The following is a 19261-nucleotide window of genomic DNA, read 5'->3' as shown; positions in this document are numbered from 1 at the left end:
ATACCATAGGTTTATTCAACAAATAAAACATCTATTACACTATATATAATTATGCACATACTGAAATGAGCAAAATTTTGCAACAAACAAACAAATCATTCATCTATAGTTCTAAATCATAGTATAGTATAAACATTTGTACGTAACAAAATGAACAAAAATCCTCATAAACCTTTACGAACGATTCAAATATCGACATCATAAAGATCAGGTAGAAGCTTCTTCTCTGAAGAAGTACTTTCCTTGCTCTCATCGTGGTAAATCGACGAATCTCTCCATGGACCATCGGTAGAGATACTTCTAGGCCCTAGACTGTCGGCTGAGATCGTGGAGGTTTGTGTTTGGCTGTCATGTGATGTCATGTCAAAGGCTTTGAACCTCATGTCTGGGTTCCCCGGATCTCGTTTGACCATTGGAGGTTGAACTGGCAATTTGCCTTCCAACATTTTGACCACGGATGACATGGGTGGCCTTAGGCTCGGAGACGGGTTTGTGCATAGAAGAGCTAAGTTAAGCATCCTCATTGCTTCTGTTTTTGAGTATTTTCCTAGACTAGGATCCACTAGCTCCAAAAGATTGCCTTGCTCTTGTAACACATATGCCTTCACAAAGAAAAAAACGTTAACTGGTCATTTCAACACGGTCTGTACTGAAATTCAAGAAACATATATAAACGATTTGAAAGATTGAATGTACCCAGTCGAGGAGGTAGACAAACTCTTCCTTTGGCCTATAATTCGTATTGCTTTTCCCGCTAACAATCTCTAATGCAACTACTCCAAAGCTGTAAACATCTGCTTTATCCGTCAAGTACCCCCTCATTGCATATTCCGGAGCCATATACCCTCTACAAATATAACACCAATAAACATCTCCACATTTAGATAATTTTATAAATTAATGTATAAAAGGTAAAAAAAAAAAAAATATGAAAACTCACATTGTTCCGGCAATTCGTGTGCTGATATGAGTGTTTTCTTCTTCATCCAACTTTGCTAAACCAAAATCCGATATTTTAGCATTAAGATCCTTGTCAAGAAGCACATTGGTGGCTTTTATGTCTCGATGAACTATTTTTAGTCTTGATTCCTCGTGGAGATAAGCTAAGCCCTTTGCTATTCCCATACATATCTTCTTTCTTGTCGCCCAGTCCAAATTAAGTTTTTGGTCCTCGCGACCTATATAAAAAACCATATTATAATCCTTTGAAAGAGAAATATGTCACTAGGTTATTTAAACTTGGTTATTTGTTCATGATCTTTTTCACTTAATTAAATATTTCTTTGAGTATATATGAAAGACGAATATCGGGATATATTTACCGAAAAGAGCACGTGCAAGACTGTTATTTTCTAAGTACTCATATACAAGTAACAATTCTTTTCCTTCAATGCAACATCCAAAAAGTTTTACAAGATTCGGATGTTGTAAAGCGGATATCATGCCTATTTCCGTGACAAATTCACGGTTCCCTTGTTTTGATCTCGCAGATAATTGCTTAACAGCAATCTCAGAACCATCTGTGAGAGTACCCTAAAAATACATGTAACACTTTAATATAATCACCATAAATATACAAGTAAATAAAAAATAACGTTTATATTTTTTTCACCTTGTAAACTGGTCCAAAGCCTCCTTCGCCAATCTTATTAGCAGGATCAAAGTTATGAGTTGCATTTTTGATTTGTCGTAGACTAAAATAACCCGTTTGTAATTCAAGCGCACGAAGCTCTGTTATAAATAAAAATAATGCTTTTAGCTAAAGGGGTAAGAAGTCAAAACATTAAAAGTCACCAAAAGTCTATTTTTATTCCATACATCCTAATAGTTTTTTTTTTTTTTACTTTTTTTATAACTAACACATTAGTTATTTACTAGAAAATACAATAAACAGACAAAAAAGTGTTTGCAGGTCAGCCCAACTTGTCCCGTTTCAACGTGACCCACGTATCAAACCATCTCTTAACAAAAGCAAATTTACATACACAACTTTTATATATTATTCTTACCTTTATCTTCTTTATCTCCACCCAAATAACCCATCTTCCAAAGTATGGCTAAAATTAACCCAACAAACGTGCACGAACCAATCACAATTCCAGCGATAGCTCCACCAGAGAGACCCGAACCCGTACTAACGTCAAAGTCTACATAAGGATTAATAAGCACGTCATACTTTCTTTAAAAGGTTAAAAGTAAACAAACTTATAATGATCAAAAAGGATTTTTGCTTAACAGAAATCCATGTCCGCATCAAAATATGCGCTAACAATTGTCACATTAGCACATTGAAAGATGTTAGTAAGTACTTACTTGGTGTTATTGCGATAGCGGATATAATGGGCCCGTATACACCTCTATCTGGAATAGCAGTGGTCCCCTTTCCGGCCCAGTATAGGTGGATCTCCAAGGTGGTACCATTAACCATAACATCATTAAAAATTACAGACATAGCCCTGCCAACACCGTTAGCTTCTTCCGCAATATTAAAGTTTTGTAGTTGCCGAACTCCCTAAACGAAAATCCAAATAATATTTGTAACTAAATGCTCCAATTCAAATATGCTAGGTGGCAGTCGTAACAAAAATAACTGACGTAACCGAACCCAACCCAAAACTGACAGTTTGGTATTATGATTTTTTATTTTTCAAAAACTGAGTTTCCGGTTAGGTTTTATATGTACCGAACTCGTAAAAACAAACCAAAGCCTGTAAAGCTGAAAAAAGTTAAGTAATTTATATTTTTGAATGTTAAATAATTTCTTAAAAGTTAAAAATGGTGTAATCAATTCGGTCTTTATTTCGGATCCAAAGTTTCAAGCCCAAATTTAAAAAAACCAAAAAAATTACTTTTGTTATTGAATATATGAGCTTAGTTTTTTTATTTTTGAATGTGAAGTAATTTATAAAAAAAAATAAAAAACAAAAAACAAAAAACAAAAAAAAAAAACTTAATAAGTGGTGTAGTCCAAAAATTATAGGCTTAAATGTTTAATAATACAATTAACCATTAAATAACAAAAAAAAGGCACAAACCTTCAGGCCCAAATAATTTTTGGGTCATTTGTTTTTTCTATCCAAAAAGTTCAAGCCCAAATTGAAAAACCGAAACCGAACTAAACCCATTGCGAAAACTGAAAAAACCGAAACCGAACAGCATTCAAAAAACCCAAAAACCGAATATTCGGCTTTTGGTTTGAGCCCAAGCCGATCCATACACACCCCTTTCAGGTTAGCTAAAAAGAAAACGATTCAAAAGCTGGCATGCCACTTACTTGGATGGAAATATCAAAATATCGTCTTCCAAGACTACTAAAAGTCGTGTCATTCGTATAACTTATTTCAGCAAAATGAAGCTGCACTCTATAACTCCCCGGGATCATACACAGCACGTAGTACCTGAGCGACGTGGGAGCAACACGAGCTGTTGTATATATTTCACCACCACCTGTCACATTTGATCCAGTGGCAATAAATGGGACACCATCATCGCCCAAGTAAAGACCGTTGGTGCTATAAGCCCATCTCTCTTGAATAGAATAAAAGTAAGACTGCTCGTTTGTTCGATCCTCTTCGTACTCGTTTCCTTCATACTCTAATCTCGGTCCACCACAGTTAATATATAATGTATGACCTGCAATGTATCATTGCATTTGTTAACATGTTTAACTCATTGTATCACAAAAACTAGAGGCTGCAAAAGATTATATTGTTACTGTAATGAATATATAACTTTAAACGGGCTTGCACGTTAACCCGACCTGTTTTGGGTATCGCTAAAAGTACTTATTTTGACCCGTTACCTAACCACCCACTTTGCCACCTCTAAGGGGTGTAAACTAGCTAAGCCAAGCCCGGGCTTGACTAGGTTTGAGCTTGGCTCGTTTATTATTTTTTAAATTAATTTTTTTTACATAACATATATTATTTAGTTATTTTTATCATATTTATATATAATTATAAATATATTAATAAAAAATTATATAAATAGTGGGCTCATTTAGTTTATTTAGTTTCTAAATGAACTAAATAATGATGATGGGATATACTGAGTACGATGATGATGATGATGGTTTAGTTTATTTAGTTTCTAGCTCTATATTAAAAGCTCGAGCCCGGCTCGTTTATTAACTATTAATTATGCTATAATTTTTTGTGCATATATTTTAGTTATAATTTCTACAAATAACATAACATATATTATTTAGTTAACTTTTATTACATTTGTATATAATTACTAGGGTTTGGATCAAATACAAATAAAATTAACATGCTAAACGTGAGAATCAAGTAGAATAATTATATATACAAATAAAATAATTATGTAATTACTCTATGATAATTACTCTATGATGTAATTACATAATTACTCTACTTATATATATAATTACTCTACTTGATTCTCATGTTTAGCACGTTAATTTTATTTGTACGTTAACCTTCCCCATAATTACTATATATATATATACACAAATATATTAATAATAAAATATAAAAAGTAACTGGCTCATGAACCAACTCAAGCTCGGGCTCATTTACTAAACAAGCTTATTTTTAGGCCAGAGCTCATTCAAGCTCGGCTTGATTTGAGCTTTTAGCAAGCTGATCTCAAGTAGCTCACAAGCAGCTTGGCTCGTGGCTAGTTTACTTTACACCACCTCCAAAGAAGGAAAAAACAGATAGGAAACACTTGCTTTATCACACTTACGGTTGGGATTTCCGCTGCAAGTTAGTTGGTCATTCATACACCAAGCACCCCTAAAATATTAATTCAAGTTAGATCATTGCGTACGATTACATTAAAATTTCTGGTTCCGCCACTAGACGTACCTGTCATTTGTAGCCGAAGGTGAAAGGGCTGAAACTAAATTCCTGCGGTAAAGAAAATGAATAATAAGCGGACATAAAACGCAACGTTTTATATAGTGAATAATAAGATAAAAAAAACTTACAAACTAGAGGCTTGACAGCTATCTTGTCGAGACTGCGTAAAGTTGTTGTACGATAAGTCACTACAGAAAAAAAAAAGTCACAACGGTCACAAATACTAAAAACATATAAGTATATAACATAAGTATAACGTATAGTAATTAAACGGAATAACTAACATCTTTTCTCTACTGTCAAATACCCAATCCGGTATGCCTCCAGATAGCGAGTTGTTATTTAGAAACCTACATTTATAGACAACATTCATCTCAAATTATACAAAAAAAAGTAAATAAATAAACAGGGTATTAAGGTGTTAAACATTTTTTAACTAAGCGCATACAATGTATCAAACGATAGTCTCTGGATCGAATTTGGTATTGAACCGGTCAACGTGTTGAAGCTAAAGTCTCTGCAAAAGAAATAATTAAAGATAACTAACATGTTCTTACTTATAGTAACCAGTTAAACCTCCAACAGATAAATAGACTTACATATGCTTCAATGATGCCATTGTCTGTCCTATGTCTTCCGGTATTGAGCCGGTAAGTAAACAATTTCTTAAGCTCCTGTAATAAAAGTATAGTATAAGTTTACTTAACCATGTTATTAACATATTATTATTATTATTATTATTATTATTATTATTTTATGAGATTATGTTATCAACTTACACTCTTTCCATCCGTGTCATAGCTTGCAGATCAGGAAACAGTGAAGTTGACGCACCAACTAAATCCGTTATCCTCCTGACGGACGTAAATGGATATATAAAAACTCAAAAACTGAATAAAACTATTTTTTTGAAGGAATTAATAATAATGTGCTCACAATTCTCTCAAACGTGTCAACCCAGATATTGTAGTAGGAATCGGCCCGCTCATTGACGTTCCTTGCAAATCACTGCATGATAAAATACAAATTTATACATAATGAATATTTTGATAGTTTTAACTATTAACAAAAGAAAGTAAAATAATACTCACAGTCTTGTGATGTTCGTCCAGTTTCCGATAAAATCAGGTATTCTCCCGGATAACGAACTCCCGTCTATCCTACTGCAAGAATAACAAACATGTTTCGTGTTTCAGAATTTTGATAAAATATTTTGAGGAATAAATAATTCACTTTTTGGTTAAATAAATAAAAGATGACTTACAAGTCTGTCATACTAGTCAAATTCCCATACGATTGCGGTATGGTTCCTGTAAAGTTATTTGCAGCGAGAAGGCTGCAAAAAATGATACATAACTTATTTTAACAATGAATGCACGGTAAATAATATTTACGGAATAAGGTTAAGTAATCATACAGTCTTCTCAAGCGCGGCAAACGACCGAGACTTTGAGGAAGCGGTCCTCCAAGAAAATTGTCTTCCAAGACTCTGTTGTAAAGGTCAAATTTGTAAATATGTATATAAAGTAAGGATATATCATATATCTTTACTTACAGTTCCTCAAGTGTAGATATACCACCTAGTTCTTCAGGTATGCGCCCGCTGATTCGGTTCCCTATAAGACTCCTGTGAAACATTAAGTGTCAAAGAGTATATTCACATGTGAAAGACAGTAAAAAAACCAAAAGACAATATCTTACAAAATGGTAACGCGAAGCTGGCTGAAACGTGACGGAATAGTGCCATTTATATAGTTGCGAGATAGATCTCTGTGTAACAAACAATACAAAACTTATATTCATATAAGATAAAATGCATATTTAGTTTTTGAGTGAACTGCGGTTTTCGGTTTGTCCAAATCTGCAGTTTTAGTCCAATAGTTTTAAATTTGCGACTTTCGTCCATGTGGTTTCATTTCACTTGCAATTAAACTCGAATTCACTAATCCCGTTAAGTCTGGTCGTTAAACCCATCGGCGTCCCCTTCACGTGAGGGGCACTTTTGTCTTTTTTCCCCCAAATACACCTCAGGCCCTCACGTGAGGGGGCTTGCGAATTAGGACTGTAGTTTACTTAGGGAGAAAAAGGGCAAAATTGCACCTCACGTGAGGGGTACGCTGATGGGTTTAACGACTAAAATTAACGGGGTTAATGAATTCGGGTTTAATTGCAAGTAAAATGAAACCACAGGGACGAAAATCGCAAATTTAAAACTATTGGACTAAAACCGCAGATTTAAACAAACCACAGAGACGAAATCCACAGTTTACTGTTAGTTATTTAGTTATTTATCATGTACACACAATATGATATATGGTCAACTTACATTTCTGTCAAAAAAGTGAGATTTACAAATTCTTCAGGTAAAACTCCTGTCAAATTGAGTCCTTTTAATTGGCTGCAATATCCAAATAACTTATTAGCGCTTCTAATAACGGATATTATACGATAAATTTAAAATGATAAAGATATGCATTTTCATACATTCTTGATATGTGACAAACAGTGGTGGTACAGTTGCATGTTACATTGCTGCCGATGTCGATAAGCCCTCTGGAATTTAGGGTAATTGTGTCATTTAGCCCGGAACCCCTACTGCATGAATCACTAGTAACATTCCACTTGCTATATTGTAGTTTTGAGGCTATTGACCTCATAGCTTCAACTGTGACAAACAGAAAAAGTATTTATTAACCGCCGTAAAAAGATATAATATTGTTGGTCATTGTTACACTAATCAGGTAAAAGAAAGTTAATGCTGTTATCTAAGTGAAATAATTATTTATGATTAGGTTGTAAACAAACACAAGCGAGGCGTGTCCGTGGTCATTCATCAATACTTCAGCCGAACAAGTGTACGGACACAAACACTTCAACGGACGGATTTTCTTGTTCAAGTTCGTTCGATAAGAAATAGAATGATTCGGTTATGTTCATTCTTTAATATTTAAACGAACGCTTCACGGACATACATGGATATAAATGAGCAACATAAACTAACGAACACAAATACACTTTTAAATTTCTTTAACTATTATGTCCCACACTTGTCATATGTTTAAATTCACTAAATGAATATATTAACAAACATCATGGAACACAAATGAACGTGAGAGAACGTTTGACGAGCATAAATATATGAACATGATATTTGTTCATGTTTGTTTGTTTGTTCAAGCTAATGAACAAAAATTATCGTTCATGTTTGTTTGCTTATTAAATAAATGAACGACTTAATGAAGTTCATTTGTTCAACAACTGAGTAAAAGTCAAAGAGATATAATCTTCATAACATTTAAGTTAATTATATTGTATTTAGATGTTCAGAGGAAGTGGTAAACTTAAGTACCTAACCACATGTGACAGGAACCAACAATACACGTGAGGACTCAGGTGTCAAAAATGTGAACACAACTAAACTTTTGCATGGTTGACCAAAACATGACCATATCCATTCTCAGTTTCAAACTTAAAAAGTTAATAAATGCATCTAGACACTCAGCCAACTGGCTAAAGTCAATGAAACTTGGTCAAACTTGTGAAAATACACACGCTCCATAATTCTTGACCACAAAGAACATGGATTTATAAATGTTCATTTGACCAACGTATTTCCAAAATGTTTGCTGAACTGTTAACCTGTTTACTTTTTAGTTTTTAATTATTAACTCGATAGGATTTTTAGGCAACACTTGTCGAAAATATTCTCGTCGGAAGACAATATAATCTCGTCAACGCTAAAAAAATCTCATCGGAATCCAATATAATTTTGTCGTTTTTAGAATCCTCCGATTTTAAGACACGTAGAAAAATCTGGTTGGCTACAAATCCCGTCGAGTTAATGATAGAAAGTTAACAAGTCAACATGATTTAGCATGAACATTTTAAAAAGAGGTTGATCAAGTGGACATTTTTTTTAATGCGGACTAATTAAATTGAACATTTTAATCGTTACCCCTTTAAAAGGTCAATTATTCAAAAGTCAAAATCAAGAAAATAAAACAAATATTTTTAACGGGGGCCATCAAAGCCGACATGGTTAGGAAGACATATTATCTTAAACCAATAATTGTGACCCCCCACATTGAATAGGGACACAAGTTGCATGAATTGACAAAGCCCATGCATCATCTTTATCTCTTTGTAAATATCAATCGTTCATAAATAATACATTAATTCGTACAATCACGTTTTGTTGATTATTGGTTAAAAAAATATATAGTAGAGACCCTTGTTAATAGTTTAAAGTATTTGTCAAGTGCGCATGTTGAAGTCCAAGAACTTTAAATTAAAAAAAATACGTACCGTTAGTTTTCATCAATATATTAAATCTTTAGGGATGGCTATACTTAATCATAAAAAACGTACCGTTAGTTTTCACTAATATATTACAACTTTCTAGATGTTCTCCTTCTCGTTCAATTAGGTTGCGCTAAGTTGGAATGGTTTGGCTAAGGAGGCTAAGCCTTAGCTGATCCTTTTTAAGCTCTAAAACTGATAAAGAAAAAGTCAATGGGTCTCAACTTTTGATCAACTAGGAGTTGACACGTGCCACTTAAGGCTAATCTTAACCTACAATTGCATTACATTAGTCTTCTGTCTTATAAGATAAGAAAATATATATCGGTTAAGTAACTGGATATTAAGCTAAATTTAGCTTACTGGTGACACGTACCAAGTTTTGCTTGATTTGAAGGTGGGTCACTTTGTACATTCTAATGCTGCATGGTTTTCAGTTTAAGAACGGTTAATTAAGACTTAGCCTCCTTAGCCGGATAGTCAGACATGATGACTTCTCACTAGAATAAACTATTAAACTGAGAATGATTTGAAACTTATTTGCCAGGCTAATGTGTGCAACATATTTTCCCTAAAATACGTGTTCAATCGAATCTTCACAAATTTCAAGAAGATAGCAGCATTTTTTGAAGGAGACAAAAAGTAAATTAATAATAATAATTAAATCAATAAACTTTCTGGAGTTGCATGTCCTCTATGTCATCATCATACATTAAATATTCTAATCCATATTGTACAACTATAGGTTCAAACAAAATCAGTTACGTTACTTCCAAAGTTATTAAGAAAAACATAAAAGATCTGATATATACATATCATCTGTTCATCACTATATCCAATTTTCACCAAAATCAAATTCCAGAATCAATACAAACACTCGAATTCGTTTAAAGTAGAGATGGAAATGAGCTAAGCTTAAACTTGTTTAATTTTTTCTTAAAATAAATTGAACAAGTCAGTTCAACAAATAAGGCTTTTTAGTAAAGTTTCAATTAGTAAAGATTCAGACTGACAAAAAAGCATAGGCTTCTGGCAATTTGGCGAAGAAAAGATTATTCGGATAAAGGGAAAAATTAAGACAATTAAGATAGATCAAACTAAAGATATTAAGTATAACATACATTTTTTTTCCGTCGAGATAATTGCATTTTGATTGAGTTATGATAAAAATGAAGAAAGGAAACAAATAGAAATTAATAAAGAAATAACAAACACGTCGAGCCAAGTTTAAAGAAACAACTCATGAGCTAAACCCGAGCTCCGCTTGTGTACACCCCTAGTTTAAACAATAAGAATGAAATAGCAAAGTACCTTCTACAGCAGGTAGGGGTTGAGCAACGGATCTAATGTCACGAACACTCGCCGATACAAAGAAAACAATCACGACGAACATGAACACCCGCATCGTCGATCGAGACGACTTCATAATAATGTAACTTCAATTCCCCTTTAATTGCAACGTGCAAGATATAGATACAATTCAGTTTCTTAGTTGCAGAGAGATGTAATAATAATAATAATAAATGTAATAAAGTATATGAACCAAAAACGTCAAGTTGTTTGTAACGAATATGGCTTTAAATACTATAGAGTTAGTTGGCAAGGAAACTACACGTACAACAGCTCATGTTAACTTTACCGTGTATTTCCAACGGACCCACACAAAAGTAAAACCACCGTTTCTGAACGTTGACTCTTCAACGAATAGTAAAGATTAAGGAAGTTAATTACAATGTTTAAAATAAGAACAAATGAGGGTTCACACATTGTCTCTTAGTTCTCATTTTTTTTAAATTAATTTGCGTTCATGGTTTCTTAAGCTAGTCTTTGGCTCTTTGTGCTACATTTTCGTATACTTCTGGCGTTTCTTGAATTAAAATTTGATACAAGTATTTTTATTAGGGATTGCGAGTGAGCGAGTTAAATGCATTACATGTTTGAAAGGTTGCGAGGAGTATGCGGTGGGAAGTTAGTCGGTATCAGTTTGGTCTAATATGGTAAAGTTTTATGGCAAATGTTAAATTACAAAAGTTGAGTGGCAAAGAAGTAAAGATGTAAGTTGAAAGGGTGAAAATTTCATTACCAAAATTTAAGGGTTAAAAGGTAATAATGTTAAACTAATGTTGATGTGCCAAAAATATATATATATATATATATATGAAACTTTTATGGCGAAAGTCTAACAAATTAATAACAAATTAAAGTTACTAAGTTAACTTAAAGCGACGCGCAATCAATAAAGAGTGAATAACTAAAAAGTTAAGTGGCTAAAATGTGAAGAAACAAGGTTTTATGAGAGAAATCTAGTAAACAAAGCCTTACACGTTGTTTTATATATACACGCACACAAAAGAAATGTTCACGTGATATGATGGAAATACATACCATGGTAACCGCTTAACAAATTTATGGATGTTCATTAATTGCTCGGTTTAAAACCGTTCAAACCAGTCATCCGTTTGTTTCCACGTTTGATATTTTTCTTTAACTTTTAATCAATCGGTTTCAAAGTTTTCAAATTATAGCGAACGATTTGGTTTGCGGTTAATTTATACAAAATACCGGCTATATGAAACCTGACTAGATTATAAATGTTGAATGCATTTTCTTAATATATTATATTATATATATTAGATTTAGTTAAAAATATAATTAGACAAAGTGTTATTTAATACGAGTAAACTTGACTATTATTGTTAGGAGTAACAAAAGCGCAAACACATAAGAAAACAAATAAAGAACACAAGGATTTAATGTGGTTCGGTCTAGACCTACATCCACTAGCAGTAACTAGGGTTTCATATTATTGAGTGGTGCACTAAGATTACAAGTACAATGAGATATAGATAAGAAACTTAATTAGGGTTACACTCTTGGTAACTTATTCAACATCTTAAGTCTAACTAGGCCCATAAGGACTGGGTCGGTTAACCTTATCCTGCACCTCCCCTAAACTGGCCTAACCCGGACTGGCATTAAGCTTACATATCCTAACAATCTCCCACCTAGAGGCTTCGAACATGGTTGACACTACGCTCCTCTTGTACTTGTCCAATTGTTAGCCGAAACTTTAACCTTCTCTTAATTGTCATTCGTCTTCTCATCAATTAACCTGAAGACTCGTTGAAGCTCCCACTGAGCTTCAACTGACCAGTCACTACCAATAACTCGTTCTTCGTTTCTACCACTCCCACTTAAATAAACTATCGGATCCTAAGAAAACATGAGAACAAACACTCTCCATGTATAACAGGTAACTTTCCGGAGACTCTTTACTTGGTGGAATGCTAGTTCCTTCAAACCACTATCTGGAACCTCTTACTGAATCTTTGACTAGCCGACTTCTGTAGGTCCCTTGTTCGGATCTAACAACATAAAACTAGTCTACTTGGAGCAACCTCTACACTAGCTAGCGGAAATCACTATTGAAGACCGAGATCTCGGATCTTGTTCGGTTATGTTATTTCCGTGAGGGTAGGAAGAGAGAAAAGAGAAAGAGAGTTTGAATTGTGGATAAGATACGAGTTTTGGCAAAAAGGTTGGTTTACATGAGATGCACACACTATTTTAGTGTGTGTACTCATGCACATTCTATTCTTTATTAACGGCCCATTGGGCTCCAACATACATGGCCTCGGGCCCAAACATACAAAGAAACATAAACCGACCGGCTAACATACATAAACGTTAAGGTACAACAAAATACAAAAGACTAAACACAAAATGGGCCTAACAATCTCCCACTAGTCTTTATTATTTGTTCCGTTAGCTCAGTCTTCAGTCGATTTCAGACTCGTACTCAAAAATATCGTTGTTGTCTTGAAAGGGCTGCTTCTCAACAAGAAGACGGACGAACTTGTTGAATTTTCCAACGATATCATCAGTACAATCTCGACGGACATCTTCAACCGTGTACAAGGGTGAGCCAAGTAGTTTTTGTAAGTCAGCCTTGCTGAATCCTGCTAGTTCATGTTCATCAAAGAAATGGAGGTCATGAGATCGTTCATAGTGAATAATGACCTCTCCGTGTGCATTGTCAAACTCCCAAGCAATGGAGTCATGAAGAAAATCGTCGTCAAAGGGCATGCCATGAAAAATAGGTTCTCCATGATCTTCTGGCATTCTGAATCTCCATCCCTGTGACACCCCGCACTTTTACGTTAACACCGTTAACACAAACTTCGTCTTCTTACACATCATGCATAACATTTACACGAGTCATTAACAAGTCACACACATGAGTCCGTCAGTACGCGTTGGTGATTAATGTCAAATGAAATATGTTTAAATAATTCAGATATAAGTGTTATGTGCTAGATGGTTTTATGTGTCACACGATTTAGTACATTATGCTTGCTTAACATGTTATTAGTTATTATATAAAAATAATATCTCAAGCATATGTTTATAATATTATTTATGTGAAATTACATGCCAAATGATTATGTTCTTAGTTCGTAGCTTGTTTCGTGAAATTATGATCAAATGAGCGTAACTTATACGTTTTCGGCTTTTATAAAATAGTATATATATAATAACAATGAGGATTTATTTTTTTAAACTTGGGTTAGTGTTTTGGTTGTAATGATTCGTTATGACTCGATTTGGAATTAAAAAGGTTTGTTTAAGTCATAACTTGTTTCAATAAGGATTATTCTTGAAAATTATGATTATATAATATTAAAACAAATAAACCAAACTCTAACCCACCAAAAATCAGTCGACTCCTACCTTATCTCCCTCTTTCACGACCTCTCATCCCACACCCATACACACAACTTTCAATTCAACCTTAATTTTTGCAATTAGTGGTGTCTTTGAGTGATTCACATGATTCCTAATGTTAATCGGTAAGTTTTATGTATCAATTTTATGTTTTGATGAGTTATTGTGAAACCCTAGATGTTCAATCTCTATAACTTTTATTATTATAATTTTAACTGATGAATTAGAACCCTATGGGTGACATAAACATGTTAGGGTTTGAGTTTTAATGATAACAGTTTGCTGACAGATTCGTGCTCATTTATTTATTGGTTTGTAACTTGATGTTAAACGATGATTATTGATCGATTCTTGATTCTAGGATATAGTAATCTGAGTCTAGTTTCCAGAAAGGTAAAATTTGTAATTTTTGGACAAGTTTTGAATAGTTTTATGATTTTACAAAAACATATGTCAAAGCTGATGCGGGGATTCAAATTCTGGTCTGTCTTCCCGACATCATTACTTGAGATTAACAAAGCTAAATGAGTTGGTTCCACTTCTGGAACTTAGAATTATGAGTCTAAAAGACAACTCAATTGGCCTTGCATAAGTTGGATAAATGAGTTGAGAGAACTATGAAACAACTGTTTGTTGCGCAATCTGCTAAACTGTGGGTACCTATATGTAATGATTGAATTATTGTGAGTTATGTATATATGAGAAAATATAATAAAAATTGTTTGAGAAACCTAATTCATATATTCTACCGTGGTAAATTTTGTATCATTTTTTCTAAGTTTTATATAGTGAATAAAATTATTTTATACGTGCCATAATCTGTCTCGTGAACTGAATGATCATAAGTTGAGTTGTACGATGAATATTTGGTTGCTTTGCCGTGATACGATGTGTGGATACATGTTAAGACTTTTTGGTACAATTGACATTACTTATTATCACCAATAAGCTTTTGTGTCAAGTTTGTGTTTGTGTGTGAGTCCATACTTGGGTTTTAGAGTCATGTATTATTGAACACATTCCCATAACTTAAACACTTGTACTAGGTAACGATTAGCGAGTCAAGTGCATCATTTTGGGTTTTGAGAAAAGTCTATTACACGCGACACCAGGTGAGTTCATTCTTTTTGTTTGAATTTGTTTTCTGAAGAGAAAACACAAAACTATTTTCGTATACTTATTTTCTAGAAAGAAAACACCAAATATTTTCCTTGTTTTCTTGATTGAAAACACTAAACTATTTTCGTATACTTGTTTTCTGGATTGAAAACATTAAACTATTTCCGTATACTTGTGTTCTGGATTGAAAACACAAAATGTTTGTCTATACTTGTTTTCTAGATTGAAAGCACGGACATACCTACATACTGTTTTTGTGGAGGAAAACACAACAACTTATTTTGGATTTATGTAATTTCTTATATATCACAAGTGTATACTAGATGCCCTCATATCACTTAAAGTCCTTACATACCTTGAACCGTTAGGATGGGATCGCGGGGAAATTTAAGTAGCACTACTGGGTTTGTCAAACCCCACCTGCTAAAACTCGACTGGAGGTCAGACGGGTGTAAATTGTCCTAACATACTAGCGCCAATGTTTTGTGATATACCTGGTAAGAAGGCATACAGACAGCCAACTTCAGTTCAAACGTCTAGTAGCTTGTAAATGGGTTAGCTATGGTATATTTGAAAAGTGCTAAATTTACTTATACATACACTACTTATGCTACGTGTAACACCATGAAAATTTCGAGTTCAAAGTATCAACTTTCCAAAGTCTAGGGACTAAAATTGCCAAATTCCAAAGTTGAGGGTTAATTATGAAAATTCTAGTTTCCTGACCCATCGGATCAGAAGAGAGACCCATCGCGTACCGCGATGGGTTGTCTGACAACGAGACGCGTGGCAAGCCACGTGTCCACACGTGGCACACTAGTCGCCACGTGTCCCGACACGTGGCCACACGTGGCACGACGTCCGCCACGTGTCAACACGTGGCATAACGTTTTCCACGTGGCGACACGTGGCAGACCTATGTTGTGACTCACCTGGGCTACGTCGCGGTACGCGACGGGTGCCTAGGAGACCATCGCGTACCGCGATGGGACACTAGATTTTGCCTATAAATAGCAAGGTTGGGATCTCATTCTTGGCACACCAAAACCTTCTTGGCACACCAAAACCTGCTCTCCTTTCTCTCTCTAACATCTCTCTAGCTTTTATAATTTACCTCGAAGTTCGTGTCTTATTTCCTCGATAAACGTGTCCCGATTTCCTTGTTTGTGTACCAACGATTTCTCGAAGTTTGTGCCACCCTCCACCCACATATAACCAAGATGGTGTTTGTTCTCGAAGTACGTGTCAACGAGTGTTGAAGATTTGGCGTTCCTCGATTAGCGTGTCGAGAAAAGTGAAGCGGCGTTGGAGTGCTGCTCAAGTCCCTAGAATTTTATACGCCACTAAGGTTAGGCGTAATAATGAATTCAATATAATTCAATATTATATTAAGGCTTAAGCCATAAAGTCGAGGTTATACTTGATACCTCGATAAAAGAAAAGAAAAGAAAACATAACAAAGAAATGAATGAAAGGATAAATGTTGAATATTGTGATACATATATATGTGTGTAAGTATATATGATTATATTCTTTGTTATGAAAATATTATTTAATGAATAAAGAGTATTCTTAAATAATAAAAGAAAAGATTACGTTTCTTAGAGAAAAAGAAACGTCGGGTTTTCATATAAACTAAAGGTTTATAAATTTACTTTTAAACTAAAGGTTTTCAAGTAAATAAGAATTGAACTAAAGGTTCAATCGAGGATTGAGATATAAGACTAACAAATATTTATACTCGTAACTATAGGTTCGAGATAAAGAAAGGGAAAGAACCTTGGACGGTGAGTGAAGCCGATCCTAAAGAGACAAGGTGAATATGCCCCCAAACTTTTAAACTTGTTTTCAAATGAGTCAAACTTGTTATATGAAATTGTTTATAAGGAACTATGTGTTCCTAAAACCGTTATAACTATGGTATGAACCTAGCCCTCAGGCTGTGGTATACGTATGTCTGGATCCTTACATAGGTGGTACTATGTGATGTATGGGCATGATCGCACCACCCTTGGTCGTAGGATGCTCTCCTGCAGGGAGTACGACCTTATGTCTATATTTACGGGTACTTAACTAAGTCGAACACTGCGATGTTTTCTAAGGTGACCTAATGTAGAGGCTCTAGTTTATAATGTGTTATTTGACTTTGTTATTCCTAAGCCACGTTGGGCCGAGGCAGGCGTAGCCTCGAGGGCTAATAAAGTAAAAGAAGTTATTTTGCGTCAGCGTGTTCACCAGCATTCGTTGCTGACGTATTTTCTTACATTTTGCAGGTGAACAAGTTTAGCACTTGGAGTGACGAAGTGCTTTGAATATCCGATGGCTCGGATCTTTTGTTAAAACTTAAATATATAAACAATGGTGGTTTTGTAATGTATAACAATTAACCTTTTGAAATAGTTCGGGAATCTTTTATAATCCCGACTTTTGTATTATAAATATTTACAACTTAAATCCACAAGTTTTACAAGTCTTCCGCTAAATGAATGCTACTCTGTTTTATTTACACTTGTGGTACCAACTATTGGATCACACTCCTAGGCCTTAAATGGGGTGTGACAGGTTGGTATCAGAGCCATCGATCTTAGCGAATTGGGTATCATAAAATAATAACCAAGCTTCGATCCAAGTTTAGGAAATAATTGTATATGTGTTTTAGGGATAAGATAGGCTGTTAACCTTTCTTTCCCATTCTACATTCTAAACCACCCATAATATTAGATGTCATTCAAAGCTCACATCGAAGACTTTATGCGCAAGGCAAAGGAGGCCGGAATTTCCGAACCTTATCTCGAAGACAACATGAGCGAGGGTTATTATGAAGCATACTTCAATCAAGATGTGGAACACGACTTGACAAAACCTGTGTACTACCCCGGAAGCAGACACCACCCAATAGATGTTCCCGACAGTCACCAAAGTAAGGAATTGAGCTACCAAGACACTCAAGCTACCATCCACCGACAATACCGATGTATAATCCCTTCGAAATACCGATGTACCATCCAACATAGATTCCCACTCAATACTATCCAACTGGATACCTACCAAATTCTCAACCATCCTCCAAGTGGATGAAATATCTCTCTTAACAACAAGAGTGGCATGCCGTAAGCTCCACCTTCAAAGAAGTTAGTTCCCAACCAAACAACGGTGAAGGACCGTCACGTAGACCCAAGATGAGAATAATGATGCCTTCTGAGACTTTCCAGATACCACCAGTAAACATTGAAACCACACAACCCATGGAGGAAGATGAACCGGAAGAAGAAGAACCCGATGAAGTGGAGGATCTTGATGAAGAAGAAGACTTTAAGGAAGAGGAAGACCTTGAGGAAGAGGCTGAGGAAGAACCGGAAGAAGAGCACCCTGAGAACCCTAATGAGATGTCAAGCTCAATGAATGGATCACTCACTTCCCAAAACCCAAGCTATGGTTCTGTGGACCCATATGACCAATATCTTGAGAAACTCAAGAACCAAGCCTCGTCAAGCTTCCCACCATTCCATGGAGAAATTCCATCAATCCAAGAGCAAGCCGATGAGATCCGAGAGCAGAACCAAGCTGCTAAGACCTACCTCTACCTTTCATCCGACATGGATTATGTTCCGTATCCAGAACCGACGAATCACTACGAGATGGTGACATTGGGTTACCGCGACCCACCTCCGCAGTATGGATACCCCAATGTAATCCCACAATCGTATGAAGAACATATGGATCGTACACTGCACGAAACCGATGATTGGAGGAAGAAGGTAGACGAGGAAGGAAAGAAAAAGAATAAGGTTGGAGAAACACTCCTCCGTAAGTGCAACAAAATAACAAAGATTGTTAAGAGGATCATAAGGACTGAAGATGGTGGCCATGTGAAGTTATGTGTGTAACATAGCCTTGTATGATATGTGTATGAATAAAAGAACATATGAAACGTTCTAATGTAATGATATGATAAGTTATATATATCGTTGAAACGATATATATAAATATGTGTAATATGGAATATATATATCCTTGGGATATATATAATTGTATAATAAATAAAATGCGTGTTTAATAAAAGAAATGTTGTTAAAAAATTTTTTCTGACCAAATTGATAAAGAAAAAGAAAAATATGTCTGAACAAAGTAACAACAACGAAATGCTCGTAGAGAGAGAGATAAAAGACAAGGGGAAAGGCCCGAGAACGAGCGAGAGGAAGAAATTCCCGAAAAATATATGAACAAAATTCAAAAGATGATTAAAGATGCTGTTAGGGAAGAATCGCGTTTAGATCTCAATCTAGACAAACCAA

At 34.8% G+C, this 19261-nt stretch overlaps 1 protein-coding gene across 2 annotated transcripts in view; it reads right to left on the bottom strand.

Annotated features, from left to right (window-relative positions):
- Window positions 1-7: 7 nt before the first annotated feature.
- The window catches only part of LOC143532448 (putative LRR receptor-like serine/threonine-protein kinase At1g53440), a 201031-nt gene continuing 181777 nt past the window's right edge, over window positions 8-19261 (bottom strand). The window contains exons 1-24 of one of the 2 annotated variants that reach the window (XM_077027489.1): window positions 10434-10703; window positions 7308-7488; window positions 7150-7221; window positions 6525-6593; window positions 6379-6450; window positions 6241-6312; window positions 6088-6159; window positions 5915-5986; window positions 5760-5831; window positions 5603-5677; window positions 5423-5497; window positions 5272-5340; window positions 5108-5173; window positions 4952-5011; window positions 4830-4871; window positions 4708-4757; window positions 3275-3633; window positions 2314-2512; window positions 2010-2147; window positions 1613-1731; window positions 1323-1533; window positions 941-1178; window positions 697-847; window positions 13-602 (exon numbers count right to left, since the gene is read on the bottom strand). In XM_077027489.1, the coding sequence (XP_076883604.1) occupies window positions 186-602; window positions 697-847; window positions 941-1178; window positions 1323-1533; window positions 1613-1731; window positions 2010-2147; window positions 2314-2512; window positions 3275-3633; window positions 4708-4757; window positions 4830-4871; window positions 4952-5011; window positions 5108-5173; window positions 5272-5340; window positions 5423-5497; window positions 5603-5677; window positions 5760-5831; window positions 5915-5986; window positions 6088-6159; window positions 6241-6312; window positions 6379-6450; window positions 6525-6593; window positions 7150-7221; window positions 7308-7488; window positions 10434-10548 (3066 nt within the window). In that variant the 5' untranslated portion in view covers window positions 10549-10703 and the 3' untranslated portion in view covers window positions 13-185. Of the gene's footprint in view, window positions 603-696; window positions 848-940; window positions 1179-1322; window positions 1534-1612; window positions 1732-2009; window positions 2148-2313; window positions 2513-3274; window positions 3634-4707; window positions 4758-4829; window positions 4872-4951; window positions 5012-5107; window positions 5174-5271; window positions 5341-5422; window positions 5498-5602; window positions 5678-5759; window positions 5832-5914; window positions 5987-6087; window positions 6160-6240; window positions 6313-6378; window positions 6451-6524; window positions 6594-7149; window positions 7222-7307; window positions 7489-10433; window positions 10704-19261 lie in introns of those variants that run through there. The other variant, XM_077027488.1, reaches the window with a different exon arrangement.

Source organism: Bidens hawaiensis, unplaced genomic scaffold (assembly GCF_021521415.1).
Source record: "Bidens hawaiensis isolate Kalapana, Puna unplaced genomic scaffold, B.hawaiensis_p1.1 tig00009445_1, whole genome shotgun sequence".
Classification (NCBI taxonomy): domain Eukaryota; kingdom Viridiplantae; phylum Streptophyta; class Magnoliopsida; order Asterales; family Asteraceae; genus Bidens; species Bidens hawaiensis.
This window is presented reverse-complemented; position numbering and strand designations above follow the sequence as displayed.